Raw genomic sequence first — 18,739 nt, forward strand, 5'->3', positions numbered from 1 at the left:
TTTTCTTATGCTGATGAGAATTCTTACACTTTCTTCCCAGAATTAAAGATTATGTTTTATTAAATGCACAGTACGTTTCAATTAACCGTCTCGTTAAAGGTACAGTTAATTAAAGTATCCTATCGATCACTCTTGCCTGTGCAGCTGAATGAAGTAAACAAGTTGTTTGTGGGGTACACGCTGGTCCCAAATATTTGTGTTAATTATTTACGCATTTGGGTCATATTTGACAACAATGCAGGTAATATTACGTTGTTGTGTGGCGTATAGTGCTGAATCTTTATTGTTTTCATATTACGTATTGTAAGACGGTGATATTATAGGTTAAGGTGCAGTGTGCCGGTTGTAGTACCGTAGTCAGTGTCGGCTTTACTCTTATTGTAACTTAGGGAAGCCATTGTTGTTGAGTACCAGGACATGGATGCCTCCGTGTACACCCCGCCTACCTCCTTCACTTCCCGCAGTGTATTTTCAGGACCTCTCCCTCTGCCCAAACCTGGACCCAACCAGTGGTACTGTACACTGTCTCACAGTCTTCATTACACCTTTTCTTAGGACGGCCATCCTTTCACGTACGACTAGTCCACACAATCCACTCTTTTCTCATTGTGTTTTATTTGATCTCACTCGCATATACTATACGCCCTCAGTGGATCCCATCCCCTGTACGGTAGATGTCCATGGGAATGAAATTGTTGACTAGGCAGCACAGTGGGCTCTGTTCTCCAGTTGCCTTTCCCATCGGGACCCAGACCCCTCTGTCCAGCACTTTTTACATCCACCATGCCTCTCAACTTACACAGGAGTCACACCTCTCTTTTGACCTGACTACAACCAAATTGGTCCTCCTCCCTACTGATGTGGCTGCACACCCCTGGACTCACAATCCCAACTGTTGTTTGGCTGTTGCCCTTGCCCACCTGCACATTAGTCACACAGGTCTGAATGCTTACCCACACCGGTTAGGTATGGCTGTGACCCATTGATGTCCGTGGTGTCTTTGAACAGTAGAAACTTTCAAGCACTTCCTGCTATGGTGCCCTAGGTTTCATTCCCTCTGGGTCACCCCATCAGATCACTTGATTGCCCTTTGTGTTCTTCTGTGGAGGCTATGTTGGAAATCCTGCTGTTTACCAAGAGATTGTGTGGCATGTGTGAATTTCTGCAGTCATCAGAGCAACTTTCCCATTATGATCTAGCACTACCCACTGTCGGCTGAGGAAGGGCGTTGGGTCATTTTGTGACTGAGGCCCTTCATACCCATAAGAATAAGGAGCTTTGCAACTTGGGGTCATATTTAGAAATTCTCTTGGCCAGTAGCCATATAGAAAATCTCCAGTGGTTTGTGTCCTCAGTGTCATTTGTCTAGGATTATTTTGGTTGCATGTTTGCATGTATGTACAATATTTAGATGTTGGATTTTTTTTTTTTCCTGCCTGTTTTCTTTTATACTGGATTTTTTTAACACTTTGCATTGTGTACATGTTATAATAGCATATGTTTATGGCATGAATACATATATATTTTTTATGCTGTGTCCTCTATTTTTGATAAGGGCTAAGGCATTGCCCCTGGGTAGTGGACTTAGGTTTGGAACATGTAGCACTTTATGACTGGATGCCCTTCCTGATGTCTACCAATGACCCTTGGGTGGACTTAATCCTCCATCCCTTCAGCCAGAATCGAGCACTCTAACCCACTGAGCCACAGCTGTTACACCACTAGTTGATAGGAGAGCACTATCTCTCCCAGTAGGGCAGCTACCCTATTGGGAAGGGCCTTTCACTGATTATTTGTTATGTTGCATACAGTACCATAGATATATGGGTATTTTTGAAATTTTACCTGTGAAATACGTAAAGACGTAATATCACTCATACAGTCATTATGGTGAAGTTACCATCAAGAGAAAACTTGCTGCCAAAATTTCCTAATGCACGATTTACTTTGGTTGTATGGTAATTTCAAATTCCATACTGATATGTTGCATTTGGATCCTTTCATTTGTTTAAGTTATGATAGTTTATGTTAGGTTAGGATAAAGTAGGAAATGTAAAGTTAGGGTGAGATAGGAAATGTTAGGTTAGTTTAGGGTAGATTAGATTAGGTATTGTAAAATAGGACTGAAATATGGCCCAATAGGTATTCGGGGGATTTCTAGGTTAGGTTAAGTGGCAGTCATAGGGAGTAAAACAGTGGGGTCTTAGGAGCAGAGCCCCCAGTTATGTTAATCTCAGTTAGCCTAGTATAGGCTAGGTCAGGTTGGATTGGTAAGTGTTCTGTAGCTCTGAATTTTTAATGCACTGACAAGTCCTGTTGGTGAGACTGTTGGTAGTCAGCATATCGTGTTAGTAAACACGCTGCCATGGGTGAACTAGCAGTTTTCTTTAATGCCAAAAAATAGCTGTATATTGTTTTTCCTGTACACTTCTTGTAGTCTAAAATGAATAAAAATTACTCTCTTTGTTGCATACTGTACTAAAATTACATTCCTGAAGATTGTAAGAAGACAGTTGGGATCAATGTACCCATTTGGTAAATAATTACCTAATTTTTATTGGTAAACACATGGTCAACTTTAAGCAGTAGAAATACCTTACTGATTCACTTCTTCTCCCTGGTTGGTTTCTTTGTTTTTCTGATCATTTTTATGGTGGTAAATGATTGTTTCCTGTACACCAGGAAACCATTTACTACGCTGGGTGGTAACCATATAACCAGATTTTGGCACCTGGTTGTTTAATGGGTAATTATGGCGCTCCAATTGGATTGAGCTGCTGAAGGTTTATATCCAAGGGGTGGTTGGGGCTTATTGCTCACGTAATGCCACTCAGGGATGAGTGAGACTGGTGACTCTCATCTTAAATGTCAGGACCAACTTGCTTAGCCCCGGGCTCCTACACTCCTCATGGGGCAACGTAGGAATGGATGATAATGATGATGATGATGATGATGATGACATCTCTAGACCTGCTCAATTGACATCCTAGTCTGTGTGGTTGCAGCGTGAGGAGCGAGCCCTGGAAGCAGCCCTGGAGGCAGTAACTCAGCGCGTGGTGGATATCAAAGGCTCACTGCAGGAGTTGTTAGCCAAAATTGAGCGTGAGGGGGAACAGGCAGATTGGCCCTCATACCTCAATGCTTTCTCTGTTATCTCAGCACAGGTGATAGTACATGATCTTTCTGTTACCAGCCTCCCCAAAAGTTGTCAATATTGCTACCATACACCACATACCTATTCATTGCAATAATTACTGAAAATTATTTCTGGGGTCCTTGTAAATGACTGAGTGATCACCTGACTAAATATGATGCCATTGTTTAGTGATGTAGTTCTTTCTTGTTTCACTGCAACCACATTAACTCAGTCTCCTGTGCATCATGCTGAGCTGTACACAGTGTCTAAGAGATACTGAAGAAGTATATAGGTAAAAGTGACTGGTGACTTGGTTTACTTCTATCACTGCATCCAGATGGACTCAGTCTCCCTATCACTACCTCCAGATTTACACATTGACAAAGGTGCTAAAGAATGAGAAAACCCCAGTACTGAGGAACTACCTGACCCTGCCACTCCAGTTAAGTGCAGACACAGATGAGAAACTTCTGGCAGCAACAGAAGGGCGCGTGCCGTCCTTCAGCCATGACTTTGTACCCAACCTCTTGCGCACCAAACCTGAGCCGGATGTGGAGGCCAGACATCTTACTCTTGAAGCTAAGATGGCACAAGTTAACCATGACACAGCACAGGTAAGTGTATATCTGTCTGTCTGTTTGTCTGTCTATCTATCTATCTATCTATCTATCTGTCTGTCTATCTGTTTATCTATCTATCTGTCTATCTATCTGTGTGTTTTGTTAGACGCGTCAATCCTGTTAGGGGTGACCTAAAACATATCACCTCCATGTCACCCAGGCCTCCACCAACAGGCTGCCCCCATTCCACCTAACACCCTCCTCTCATACACCTCTCCACCCCATCCCTTCATCTCATCTTTGGTCTCCCTCTCCCCCTCCCCCTCATTCACATACACTTTCCTGCTCAATCTCTCATTCTCCATCCTCTCCATATTTGCCAAACCATGGCAATGAATTTTGTAATTCCTTCTAGCACATCTGCATCAACATCGCAGTGCTCCATCACATCCTCATTTGTCTGTTTGTTTCTCCATGTAACCCCACTTGATCCTCATAAATAATTGAAAAGGTATGGTAGAAAAGTACCGTTAAGTATCAAATCAGATAAAATCAGATGGTATCATGCTTCCATATAAGGAATCCCCATATTGAGGTTGCCATGATACATCTGATAGTTTCTGTGGACAGGGAGGTAAACCAGGTGCTGACATCAGCTGATAACTTCCAAACAGTTGCAGGAGACTGATAGTGGAGAAAAATGTATAAGATATGTAGCAATGTGTGAGTCTTATCTTGGACTTTGTTTACTTGTTGTTGAATGGCAACAAGCATCCTTATTACTCCTTTTGAAGCATAGCCTAGGAGGGTATGGGGCCAGGATACTGTATCATTGAAACCTTAGGAGGCCACCCTATGTTCCTGTTATTATTTGTATGGTAGAAAGATTTTCAGTCACTAGTGAGATTCAAACTGTGGTAGATTAATGCACTGTTTACTCCGACCTGACACCTCTACCACCATGCCTATAAGGTGTAAGGATTGTAGTAGTAGTAGTAGTTGCAACCCCAGGCTCATTTGAATGTGACCCCAGTGGACTGCAGGCCAAAGTTGCACTGCTTCTATAGTCCACTATCCTCCTTTTGGGGGATAGGGAAGGAACTTGAGGACATTTTTATGATTTGGCATCTCCAGCTCCAAGTCATGTCAATGCCGCCATATACAGGCATCCCTCTCCAGCACCAAAGCATAAGTGAAGAGGATAGGATAATTGAAAGAATTATATCCTCTTATGGAAACATTAAAAAATCATTGCTCATGATATGTGGCCTGGATATGGGGACATTGTTATCCATTCATGCTGCTGTCATACATTTTTATTTAAATTGAATAGAAAAGAAGAGAGGAGTAGAAGGACAGAGAAGAGAGAAGCAGAGAAGAAAAGAGGAAGTAGTTGGAGATGGAACAGAAGAGAGGAGAAGGGGGACAGAAGAGAGGTAAAGGGGGAGGTGGGAGAGAGAAGAGGGGGCAGAGTAGGAGAGAGGAGGAAACAAAGAAAAAAGAAGAGGGAGTTACTAATGCATATATCCTTCTTTCCTTATCCATATCCATCAGCCGGTCTCTGTTGTTGTACTTCCCATACACGTCTGAATGACCCCTTATGTCATTCACAGGGCTAGTGTCAACTCTAACATTGAGATCTCCAGTAACAGATGCTCTATATCCCCTAGACACTCATCCTGTCATTTCTGTACTCTGTTCACTTTAACTAGGTGCAAAATTGCCATCTCTTCATCTGAGTGATAACAAAGATTAACAGTAGAATGTGGGGCTAGTCTCAAAGAAGTCGTGTGAAAAGGATGCAGGACTGTATTATTGTCATATTCTGCCATTGAGCTACAGGAAATGGGATACAAAAGGACAAAAATTTCAGCAAGTTAAAGTGAGTGAACTCTAGTTGGTCCCCAAATTGACTTCCTCATCCACACTTAGTCATTACAAAATGCATATGCAGTAGTCAGTGCTACTTTGATTACCTCAAACTTAATCTTGATTTACATGGATGTTAAATTGATACATAATATTTCTTTCTTCTTCACCATTCATTGGTTATCTGCAAAGGAAATCCCTTATTACCTTGACCAAATGTGCTCATACTGGACCTGAAAGACAGAGATTGAAATATGGAAACAGGAAAGTCGAAGTACCTATCAACTGTGTTCAGTCTGTTCAGCGGAGTGGACTACTTATCTTTTTACTCGCCATTCAAGCCTTTGAAATGTTCATTTTCATCCCACAGGTTTTACAGACTTGATTTATAAGCATTTTTGGAAGAGAGCAGCCACAAAGTCTGAAGATGGGTAGGGTAGGGTCTGAGTCTCCCCACAAGCTGCAGTACTTGAACTAATAGAAGATAAACTCCATAATTTGTTTATGCCATTGTTTTTTTAGTGTCTATTCAGGTACCACATTTTCTCATAACTCACTCATAGTACATGACTTCTTATTGGCCTACTACGAAATCTTCCATCACCTGGACTTGTAACGAAAGTAGTCACGATTGGTGTATTAAGTTGTAATTTTATAGAGAAACAGAGCTCTGGTCTGCTGTGGCATGCCCAGGGAACAGAGTCACTAACACTAATCTGTCCATCTATAAAAATAAGTGCAGTTAGAAACTTCCAGTAATGTCTGATATCCTATTATCTATCTATTGTCAGATGCCTTAATCCCGTTTGGGGTGGCCACAAACAAATCGCCTCCAAGTTGCCCTGTCCCCCGCCATTTCACTGCCCTGCTCCCAACTTACACCCCCCTCTGTCATATACCTCTCCACCCCATCCCTCCATCTCATCCTACATCATTGAAATTAAAGAAGCTACAGTTCTTTCACCATAACTCGGCCCAGATTTTTGTCCTTTTACAGCTAAATTCACATTACTCAGTAGCATAATAAGGCAATACTTTGGCCCAACAATCTATACACAGCATTTCTTCATGATTGGCATAATACTTTAAAGTTAATTTCTTGTCAAAACGCAACATTCAAGGTAGAGGAGTGGCATTTTTATGTCAAGGTAAAGTGAAAAGAGAATAGCTGTTTGTGTTGTGTCCCTTCAGAGACAGATAAAAAAATATGACCGCAGGAGTAGAGTGGTTGAGAGCAGGTACCGTAGCAGTCTGGTAAAGTCTTTATTTATTACAGTAGTTTGTTTTAGATTTTACAGACTAAACTGGGAAGATAACTGAATCTCTGACTGTACAGATAACTATAGAGGGGACATTGAGAGTGACTATACATGCCTTGCTGTTCCCCCACCAGAAACAGATCAACATTCACAACAAGGTGGTGAAACACGTGATGGAGCTGGTCAATACGGCACGGGAGGAGTGGGAGACCGAGACCTCTTCACGTCAGGCTCTTGCTCAGACATGCTCCCTTAATGAAACACAGGTATGTGCAGTACTGTCGTAGGTAAAAGCTTTCAACACTTCCTTACTGGCTTTGACATAGGAAGTATTACATGAAATATTTTTACATGATGGCAGTTTAAAGCACACAGTAAGAGAATGCAGTATTGGAAGAAAGGATACTCACTGATAATGTTGTAGTGAGTTAAGGAACCTCAGGTGGATGTGACTCATCAGTGTTTAATTCCAAGGGATGGTTGGTGTACTGTATAATGTTCACATGATGCCACTCAAGGAATAGTGACTTGATACCCTTATCTTACCACTTCACTACAATGACATTTTTTTGTAGTTTATTGTTGCTGCTGCCTGATGATTTTAGTCAACAGGGAGATCCCTTGTTGGGAATAGGTCTAATGAGGGCTCTATCTAACTCATCCAGTCCAATAAATGTGTCCTAAGTTGGATAAAATAATCTGGAAATAGCAAGAATAAAATGAGATATACTGTATATGTCATAGGACTGAAAAGCTTAAATATCAGGATTACCGGTAAATATCATAGCCCAGGGTCTCTGCACTCCTGATTTGGCAGTATTGTATTGTATCATGGATGGATGAATGCATAGAAGCCATGGCAGTATTTTTTAAGAGCAAAGATAGTTTCTGGGTATTAATGAGTGATCAGCTGTTATTTCTGCAAGCAGTGTATTCCTGTGTTAACACCATCTTAGATTCTTAAAAGTTATTTATTCCAGTGGTACAGAAATAAGCTATTATGTGGCCTGAGTGATTTGCTATTGTTGATGTATTTTCATCTGAGGAACTAGACCTCTCCCTTTTATCAAAAACTAAGTTGTGGTTGCATAAAACTTGATAAACCTTAATTTTAAAGTAGGAATGAGTCCTTTGTTACAAGTGAAATCACCCCTCCAATTTGGCTGCACTTGGTTATCAACTGAACTGAAAGGGGGTAGGGATCTTTGTCTGGTTAGAGTAAATGCACTATAGAATGTCTCTGTTGCCCAGTACGGTATATAAATGGCCCCACAGATATTGATTGCTGCATTGGGTACGGGGAAGGGCATCCGACCCACACAGCAGCCAGCCCCACAGCAGACACAGCAGCGACCACAGCCATCAGTAGCACAGCAGGCTGCAGCATCACAGAGTGAGTCCCTGCATGATTGTGGATTTGTATTTTTTCTTGCTCTCACTCATAGAAGTAGTAATGTACAGTATTATTAAAACTAAGGATGTGAAGAAAAGCCCCCACTATTTTGCCATAAATTCTGAAGCATGTTTTGGTTATAGATGTCTGATTTTTTTGCATTGTTGCTGACTACACTTTGTATTGATGCAGGCTGATCACATCTAACAGTTACATATGTTCCATATAATAATTCAGGGGGTATTATCTTGTTATTTCTATTTCTTGCAGCTTTTCTCAGCTTTTCTTTCTTTTCTTTCTTTCTTTCTTTTACTGACTTGGGGTTTAGTGACTGACTGACTGTACACCCAGCTAAAAAGCATGATGTCTCTAAGGTTTGATTTGTACAAATTCCTCAAACAGTTGGATTCTTTAATGGATAAATCAGGGACAGATTTTACCTAGCAGTTAATATTTTCTACTTGTGACTTGCTTTTCCTGGCTAATATTCCTATGCAGAGAAAGGCTTGGTGCAACGTGCCCATAGGTGATTCTGTTTAATATGATGCATTAGAGAGAAAAGTGATGCAGTGAAATAGTAAGCTAATATCTCTTCCTGGGTGTACCTTAGACTGCAGTATAATAGCATCGTGTTTTGTGTTATTATATGTAGTCTTGAAAACTAAAGGATTTGCAGGGGTAATATTTGCACTTACACCTGTAACTCTTAAGTGCAGTAAGGATTTTTTTTTCCTTCTTCATGATACACTCACTTAACCTATTCATTATGAGGATTCCATTTATATATTTTTATTTTTTTGTAACTATCTCCAGTCAGTTTAATTCATCTCTGGGACATTTTAACATTTTTTTTGTTTGATCTATAAAGAGTCTTGGCTCTTGCTCAGCCAACCTTGCCCTATTTCAGAGTAAATTAGAATTGAAAGTACCCTCTACTTACATGACCATTTTTTTCTATCTATCTATCTATCTATTGCCAGACGCCTCAATCCCGTTTGGGGTGGCCACAAACAAATCGCCTCCAAGTCGCCCTGTCCCCCACCATTTCACTGCCCTGCTCCCAACTCACACCCCCCTCTCTCATATACCTCTCCACCCCATCCCTCCATCTCATCCTCGGCCTCCCCCTCCCTCTTCCCCCCTCCGCCTCACTCACATACACTTTCTTCGTCAGTCTTTCACCCTCCATCCTCTCCACATGGCCAAACCACCTCAGTGTGTTCATCATAACACTCCCTATTACATCCACATCAACACCACAACGTTCCTTTATATCCTCATTCGTCAGCCTATCTCTCCATGTGACTCCACAGGCTCCTCTTAAATAACTCATTTCCACTGCTCTCACTCTTGACTTGTGTCCTTCCAACAACGTCCAAGCTTCACTTCCGTACGTTAGAGTTGTTATCACAATACTGTCATGTAGTAACTTTTTCACTTCCATGCTCACTTCCCTGTTTCTTATCACTGCTTTCAAAGAACCAGCAACCTTTCTTCCCTGCTGTACCCTTTCAAGCACTTCACCCTCCAAACCTCCATCCTTACTCATCACACTACCCAAGTACTTAAACGTACTCACATTTTCCAATTCCTCACCATCCAACCTCGCTGTACATTCACTGACTTCACCTCTCTCAAAGACCATCACTTTACTCTTCCCTACATTCACCTTTAGATTCCGTTTCTTACACACTCTCCCAAACTCATCCACCAAGCCTTGCAGCTCCCCTTCGTCTTCACTCAACAACACAGTATCATCTGCAAACAACAGTACAGGGAGTTTCCAAACACTATCCTCTCTCACCAGAGCCACTCCAACATCCACTACCCTACCTTGTACCTCTTTTATTACCCCATTCATGTACAGATTGAACAACCATGGAGACATGACCATTTTTTTCACTAGCAGTAAATTATTTCTTGTTGTTATACCTGTGTTCATTTATTCTCATTTTCTGCTCTCCCTTATGACTTGCAAGAATTAAGTACCATGTAACTATCACATTTAATTTCATGAAAACGTAAGCAGTATGAAGTGTGAGTACTGTGCTGTAATTCACTATGCATACTGTACTTGTTGTAGTTGTCATAACGAGATTGGAATACATCATTTGTGCTCTAATTCACTGTGCACATTTGTTGTAGTTGTCATAAGGGGATTGGAATATGTCAAGACTGTCTGATATTATGTTGATTTTTCACTGCTCAGTTGGTAACCCAGGGAAGGCTGTCAGTGCGGTTAAGACAAACATCAAGGCAGCGTCCACCATGCATCCCTATGGCCGTTGAGAGTCGCCGTGCCCTGTCCTACCCTGCCCTCCAGTGGTCGTTGTCTCCGTGCCCTGCAACCATACGTCCCCACAACACAACACAACAGATGTCAGGTTTATAGTAATTATGTAATATTTGTTATTGCTTCCATTACTTTGCCATCATCCCTTTCACTTGGCAGGGTCTTTCATAAACTTGATAATATTGTCTGATAGTCATAAGGATTACTAAAAAAAAGTGCTGTTTCCCTGGAGTATATGAAGGAATTTTGCCATTTAGCACTCAGTGTTATGACTGATGTATCACCACTTTTTGTGTCCAGTAAGCATTACTTTATTCTGGTCTTCTGATATTCCAGTTTTCTATTATTGTAGCATATCATCATCGTCACCATCATTATCATCATTCTCTTTGTCATCTTCATCCTACTCCTCCTCATCATCATCATCATTGTCATTGTCATCATAACCATCAGCAGAAGCAGCACTTTCATCATCATCATCATCATCATCATCATCATCATCATCATCATCATCATCATCAGTCTAGCCTCTTCCAGCTAAGGATAAGGTGATGTAGGGTCTAGAAAGCAAGGAAAGAGAAAGCATGATAGAAGGAGAATTATCAGTAGCATGTCTAGTGAAATGGGTAACACACTAATTGACCCACTATTCAAGCTTATGGAATCCTGCCCATACCTTTCAGGCCAAACTGTCTGCATTTTATTTTTTTTCTATAGGTGCTCTCCCTATTACCACCAGATAGTCATTTCTACCCTTGTTTCCAAAATAGTTTCTCTCAGTGTTAATAATAATTACTGTGATAATGAGTTGATGACTTGACATAAAGAATTACGTAGTGTATCGATGTATTTAAGGGTCAGAACTAGACAAGCTGGATTAAAAGCAATCTTTGTTGTCTGTGATTTGCTATGTTGCTTTAGGTGGTAGATGGGCGGCTATCATTGACCTTGAGGGGTACCGCCGTGAGAGCAAAATATGGCTACAAGTTTGTCATGTAATCATCACTCTTAGGCAGGATACATTCAGCCACAAGTACACAGAATCAGAGTTCAAACTGAGGCTCAACATTGTTACTGTTTTTGTTGCATGTCTCAGATTCTTTTTCCAATAGTTACCAGCAACTGCTTGGAAGTAATTACAGTCTCTGGTTTTGGCATTTGTCTTAGCTTCCATTCCATAGAAAACATCAGCTATACCATAACTAACCTCTGGATGGGGATTCCTTAAGATGAAACATGGTATCGTTTGATTGATAGATCTATTAATTATAATAAGGGTCCATTATTTCAGGAGGTCCACTGCTTCAATAACCTACTCACCTGCTTAGGGAGGAAATAAAAGTAATTTAATATGGTACTATTAAGAACCCTCCTGTATCCCCTAAATTCCTTCATTAGAAATCCATCCCTCCAGCCATCATCCAATCTTGTATTGCTCCATAAGGAGTGTAGAGGCCCAGGGCTAGGCAAGTTGGTCATGGCATTTAAGCATTACAAGAGCAATAAACCCCAATCACCCTTGGATATAAACCTGCACCGGCTCAATCCATTTAGAGCACCATAATTACTTACTAAACCACCAGGCTCCATAATTTGGTTATATGGTTACCACCAAGCATAGTAAATGGTTTCCTGGTGTACAGGAAACCATTTGGCTTGTCACTCAGTGTAGTCACCTGTAGGCTGAAGGAAGAGGAAAGAATGAAGGAAAGAAAAACAGAAGGAAGGAAGGAAGAGAGGAAAGGGCAGACACTCAAAGCAGCACTACATTGAGTGAGTGGATGGTGAGTGCCCCCACTTACCCTTATAAATTTATTATGCATATTCCACTTTAACTCACTCATCAGCATCTTACTGTTTTAGTATCAATGATTTGCCTCAGTAACGTACAGGAAAATACTTAGGTAAAGTGTACAGGATAAGTTGTGAAGGAAGACGTACAAAGAAGCTTGTATGTTATCTAAAACCCATCCTGTGCCATTTATTATGCATATTGCCCCTTAAGACCAGCATGAATGCAGTGTCGTTTCAGTGTTGACAAAGCTTATATCAGTAATGTACAAGAAAATCGATGTGCTGTGCTGGATAAATCACGTAGGGAAATGTGTTAAGATCTCACTAAAATACTGTGTTGTGTTTTGACTTTTTGCCATGCCACGTTGAGTACACTGCTTCCCGTCCGATCAGCGAAGTTAAGCAACGTTGGGTCTGGTTAGTACTTGGATGGGTGACCGCTGTTGGCATCCCTACGTGTCAAGTGGGGTTGGTGGAGGATTAGTGCCCCTCCCTGTAAAACAATTAACTCTAAGCCCTTGGCCACCCCGTTTGGGATACACGGCGTCTGGCAATGGATGGATGGATGGACTATTACACATCACTTTGTGACATTGGTGGAAAATTGTCATACAGTATAATGCAGTACAGGAAAAATATCTCATCAGATCAGATGACTCCTGCTTCCTTGTAAAGAATTCCCATATTGAAGTTGGGCTTGGTTCAGCTGATGTTTTCTAGACTGGAAGCTAAACCAAGTGCAAAAACCAGCAAATTACTCTCCAACAGTTGCTGAAAACCATTGGGAGGAAAGAAATATGTATTATAAAATTTGTACCAGTGTGTGAATTTCAGCTTGGTCTTTGGCTATGTTTATATGTGCCTGAATTTCCTGTCTGAGAATGATTGGCAAGTTACAAAGCTTATAGTCATTTCACTCTTATGGTAGTACAGTATTTCACAGGGATGATGGGACCCAACCATCTGCAACTTTTACAGTAACCACAACCTTAACCACAATATCATTCTTACCAGCTTCATAAACTGCCCTTCCCAGTCATGTGCATCAATAGGTCTGTATACCTGCGTGGAATTTGTACTGATTTATGACCATGTTAGTGTACTAAGGTTGAAGCGTTCAACTCAGGTATATCATGAACATGATTTTCTTGCAACTGACACACTTTTATTAGCTGATGATTATTTTTTAGAGTATTATTATTAGTTTGTTTTATTATTGTATATTTTTTTTCTTACTGGAAGGGATATAAATAGTCATAATTAACTCTTTAAGTACTACGGCTGGAGAGGGATGTCATCACATGGTGGCACCAACATATCCAGGTAGCTCCACTGCTGAGTTATGTAAATGTCCCATATTTTCCCCTCTATCCTCTAAAAGGAGGGTGGTGAACTTAAGGAAATGGCAGCTTCAGTGTACAATCTGCTTGTTTACATCCATACGAGACTGGTGCCACAATACCATAGCAACAACGACTTTCAGAGCAGCATCCCAAGTTAAATATAGTTGTCTGATGGGAGCTTGATTAACCCATTGAGTCTGGTGATGCAGTTTTACATTTCATTATTTCTACTTTCAGATGAATTTATTTAGCTTAGGAGAGACTTTCATGCTAGAGGGGTTACATATTACTTCATTAGCCCCTTCACTTGTCGGGTGCCCTCCAAAGCATGTTATTATTGTCTAGAAGAACAAGAATGTAGTGAAACGTGTGTCTTCTAGTTAATGGGGCCATAGTAGTAGTAGAATAATAATAAAAATAGTAATAAGAATAATAATGATGATATTAACAATAATAATAATAATAATAATAATGGATGAGTGGGCTGGTCAGTCTCATCTTAAATGTCAGTACCAACTTGCCTAGCCCAGTGCTCATACACTTCTCATGGGACAGCACTGGATTAGATGATGAATGAATTCTATCTATCTATCTGTCTATTGCCAGACGCCATAATCCCGCACGGGGTGGCCACTGACTCTGAGTTATTTGTTTTACAGGGAGGGGCACTAATCCTCCACCAACCCACTTGACACGTAGAATGAATGAATTAATAATTATTGTAAGTGTTGTTGTTGTAGCCCCAGTTTCATCTGAAGCTGAACCCATTGGACTGCAGGCAAAAGTTATGCTTCTCCTACAGACTATCATTCTCTTTTTGAGGAATAGGGAGGGAAGTGAGAGACATTTGTATAACCAGGCAGCTCCACCGTTGAGTTATATCAGTGCCACCACTTGAAGGCATCTCTATCTCCAGCAGCACCATTTGAAGGGGTTAAAATATAAAAGATAAACTCAGGCTGAAGGGGTTAATGAGGAAGGTGGGAGAGTTGTCATGAAAGATTATGTAAGTTTGACTGTGGAAGGTAATTTTTTTTACTGAATAATATTGGTGTGCCAGTGTGTGTTTATAATAAAACTCGGATTTTCCATGTTTATTCCCTGCCTTTATTTAAAATGAGTATCGTCTGTTCAGAACTTGATTTATAAAATAAAGTTATATCATCATCATCATCGTGACTCGTTTTGCCTGCATACCAGAGGAAGGAAAATACAAAAGAGGTGAAGGCAGAGGAAGAGAGAGAGACATTGGTGAGGGTAGAGGGAGGGAAGGAGGGAGACATTGGTGAAGGCAGAGGGAGGGAGGGAGACATTGGTGAAGGCAGAGGGAGGGAGGAAGATGTTGGTGAAGGCAGAGGGAGGGAGGGAGACATTGGTGAAGGCAGGAGAGAAACATAGGTGAAGGCAGAGGGAGGGAGGGAGACATTGATGAAGGCAGAGGGAGGGAGGAAGACATGAAGGCGGAGGGAGGGAGGGAGACATTGGTGAAGGCAGAGGGAGGGAGGGAGACATGAAGGCAGAGGGAGGGAGGGAGACATTGGTGAAGGCAGAGGGAGGGAGGAAGACATGAAGGCAGAGGGAGGGAGGGAGACATTGGTGAAGGCAGAGGGAGGGAGGGAGACATTGGTGAAGGCAGAGGGAGGGAGGGAGACATTGGTGAAGGCAGAGGGAGGGAGGGAGACATTGGTGAAGGCAGAGGGAGGGAGGGAGACATTGGTGAAGGCAGAGGGAGGGAGGGAGACATTGGTGAAGGCAGAGGGAGGGAGGGAGACATTGGTGAAGGCAGAGGGAGGGAGGGAGACATTGGTGAAGGCAGAGGGAGGGAGGGAGACATTGGTGAAGGCAGAGGGGGGAGGGAGACATTGGTGAAGGCAGAGGGAGGGAAGAGGCAAAATAATAATGAAGCACAATATATTTGTTTATTCGTTTAGACCACTAATGTACCGTTCAGTGCAAGCCACCACACTCAGGCAACTGAGATCGCTGAAGGCCAAGGAGGAAGGACTTGAATAAGGAAACAATGGCAAATGCAGGGTGAAATAAACTGACAGTTAGCATAAGGACAAACTATTTGATTTTAATCGTTTTGGGTTAGCTAGAACAGAGTTGTATCGACCATGAGATGGTTACTGGTAACAATATTAACATTATCAGACTCCTACGACTCACCCTTAGCTATATGAAACTGTATGGTCAACTGGAATAGAATTCAAGAGATCCCAACGAAAAGGGTCAAATGAAGAGATGTAGTAGTCACTCATAAAATATGGCTTTAAAAGAAAACAAACCTATGTTTACCTTCAAAGAAAATGGAGTCAGATAGGGTACCCTTAATTAAAATCAGCTTTTAGGATCATATCGTGCCATTCACAATGAAAAACCACTACTTTTCACGTCTATGTATTGTCATATCCTATTCCGATACCTACATATTATATTAATGTAGCTTTTAAAACTCTAAATCTAACTAAAACACTCAAAATGTTAAGTTAGACATTTAAAGAAAGAAAAATAAATTGATAAAAAGTATGGCCAGTTCCAATAATAAGGCAGGGCAGATTCATTAATTACAACGTGGAGGGAGATTCTGCTTTCATTGGCTGGATGTGCCTTTGGCAAAGAAGAATTTGAATAGGAGCTGAAGAAAGCGACGCAACCCTGCGCTCCAGCGATCCTCTATTATGAAAGTTTGCCATCATATTATTTGCTCATTTAGTGATTAGCCAAGCAATAGAATTAATAACTGAGACTAAGAGATATATAAAAAAAGGCAACTTTTTGAATATAGCTAATCTCCCGCTGTACTGTATATGTTGCAAGGGTCATTACTCATTTATGTAGTGTGCGATTTTTAACTCCTGACTTCTAAAAATGTTAGTTTTTTTGATTTTCAAAATGTTGCAAGAAGCAAATGAGATAAGAAAGCCTAGAGTATCTATATGACGCTTATACTCGCCATCTTTGTGTGAACCAACCGGGATGCTGTGACGCAAAACGTTGAACAAAATTCCAGTTTGTTGGTGATAGACTTGCTTTTGGCCCTGTATACACAAACCAAGGTAAGTATGGAAGCTGCTGATGGTTTATACTAAGTTGAAATTATATCATGATTGATTATCTTACGACAGTCAAGGAACTGTGGCATCCATGGAGCTTTCACGTCATGGTGGTAGAGATAAAAGATGTCCTTGCATCATGCCTGTCTCCTCCTCCAACCTTAACAACCTCACCCATAACACAAAACACCTTTAGGCATCAGTACAAGTACTTATGCAATTTATTTTATATCCTTACTGAATGTATGCTATCATAGAGTCAGTATTAAGTTCCTTTCCTAAACCTGAACGAGCCTAACCTAGATGGTTTAATTTAGAAATGCTTTTGTTTCATCCTCATTAACTCGTACATGAATTTTTGTTTCATCCTGATTGACTCTTACATGAATTTGGGGTTATTGAAGGATAGTAGTGAGAAATAAACACTCCTTCACCCATGAAGCAGACTGAAACTCTTGAAATTATGGAGTAAGCGACAAATTAGCATTTTCTTCAGGTTTGAAGGGATACTTGTGAAGTGACAGATTGTAACATTCGCAAGAAAACATTGAAAATTATATAAAATAAACCCCTTTTACTGACCATATCTAGGAGCAAACCAAACCAAAAGATTTTAAACTTGTACCGAATGTAGTAAAACCAGGTCCAAATCAAACTAGCCTTTTTAATATTAAGCAGCCTGACTAAAATACGGTGCCGTATGGATTATCAGTTCTGAAACATATATCAGTTTATTCTTTCGACAACCCCAGTGGCTGAACCAGTATACAGTATTTATCATCTTTTTTGTCCTTTCGCCAGGCCAACCAAGTAATGTCAGCGAAAATAGACCTACAGAACTGAACTCCACTCTTGAGACCGTCGAGTTACACATACGGCGTTTCAAGTACTCAGGCAGCAGATACTGGGAGGCACAAAAGAGGAGACTGACAACACTGATGCTACGAGATGAGGAAGAAACAGAACGTCGTCACAGTGGGATGCGGAAACCACTCGTCTACAGGTAATATATTTTGTTATACTGTACTTCATTGATCACTTTATTTCCCATATGTCTGTCTTAAATTTTCCTCTGTATCAGTATCTGTGTATCAAAGGTTAAGTAGTCAAAGTAACCTTGAGAGTAGTCAGTTCCTTTGAAAATTTTAGACTTGCTTTGTATAATTTCCCCCCAAAATATTTTATTGATTGCTTTCTTTCTGTATTATCTGACTTATCTGATTCCCTATTTACCTGTGTCCTTTATCGAGAGGTGAAGCAGTCAGGGAAAATTGCAGTGTAATTAGTAAGGTCTGATTGTAGATTCAGGCTTTTATTGATGTATTGTTGATTATTTTACACCATCCTGTTGAAGCAAATAACATAAACCATTTAAAAAAAAAAAAAAAATGGTAGCCTTGTATTGTAATGCTTTCAGGGAATTTAAGAATATCCTGATTAAAGACAAAGCTTCAGAAACTTTGGATATTGGGTTTAGACCAACTGGGACGGAATTTGGACCGTTTAGGGAGTAAAAAGCGGTTAAGTCCGAAATGGCCAGCGTACCTTTTTGGATGAGCTTTTGCTTAAAGATTGTATTTATTTTGTGGTCATATGCATTCTGGCTTTTTAACAGTGGGTCAGAATTTTGATCCTTAGATAATTGTCATAGTACATAAAAGTACTATAGAACTCTCCTAAATATTCCCAAAACTTTGAAAATCCTCATAATACCACTTGGTTTGTTGCAGTTAGCTACATGGAAGAAAAAGAATGCTAAGTGGAGGCAAATAACTAGAATTTATACTTATTTATTATTAGTCTAAAGAGGGGAAATTTCCCACTGCGGAGTCCAAGCTGAGACTCACAGTGTTACGAATCATATTACAGTACGCAGCATAAATATTCCCCCCCCCAAGTTTTCAGTAACTTTTTGGAAGTATGTGTGTAGTTTTTGGTACTTGGTTTAGCTTCCAGTCCATATGAAACATCAGTTGTTCATAAGAGAAGCATGGCATAATTTTTGTATATGTAAACCATATTATCCTTGCCACCAG

General features: G+C 40.6%; 1 protein-coding gene across 1 annotated transcript; it reads left to right on the forward strand.

Moving 5' to 3' along the window:
- Positions 1-179: 179 nt before the first annotated feature.
- MED8 (mediator complex subunit 8) lies at positions 180-17,628 on the forward strand. Its single transcript, XM_080270497.1, has 7 exons — positions 180-241; positions 3,006-3,164; positions 3,505-3,750; positions 6,959-7,090; positions 8,100-8,217; positions 10,439-10,601; positions 17,505-17,628. Exons 1-6 carry the CDS (start codon positions 236-238, stop codon positions 10,504-10,506), a joined length of 729 nt encoding a protein of 242 aa, XP_080126623.1. The 5' UTR covers positions 180-235; the 3' UTR covers positions 10,507-10,601; positions 17,505-17,628.
- Positions 17,629-18,739: the final 1,111 nt, after the last annotated feature.

Source organism: Coenobita brevimanus, chromosome 41 (genome assembly GCF_032717465.1).
Source record: "Coenobita brevimanus isolate Jiangsu-jjx chromosome 41, ASM3271746v2, whole genome shotgun sequence".
Lineage (NCBI taxonomy): Eukaryota > Metazoa > Arthropoda > Malacostraca > Decapoda > Coenobitidae > Coenobita > Coenobita brevimanus.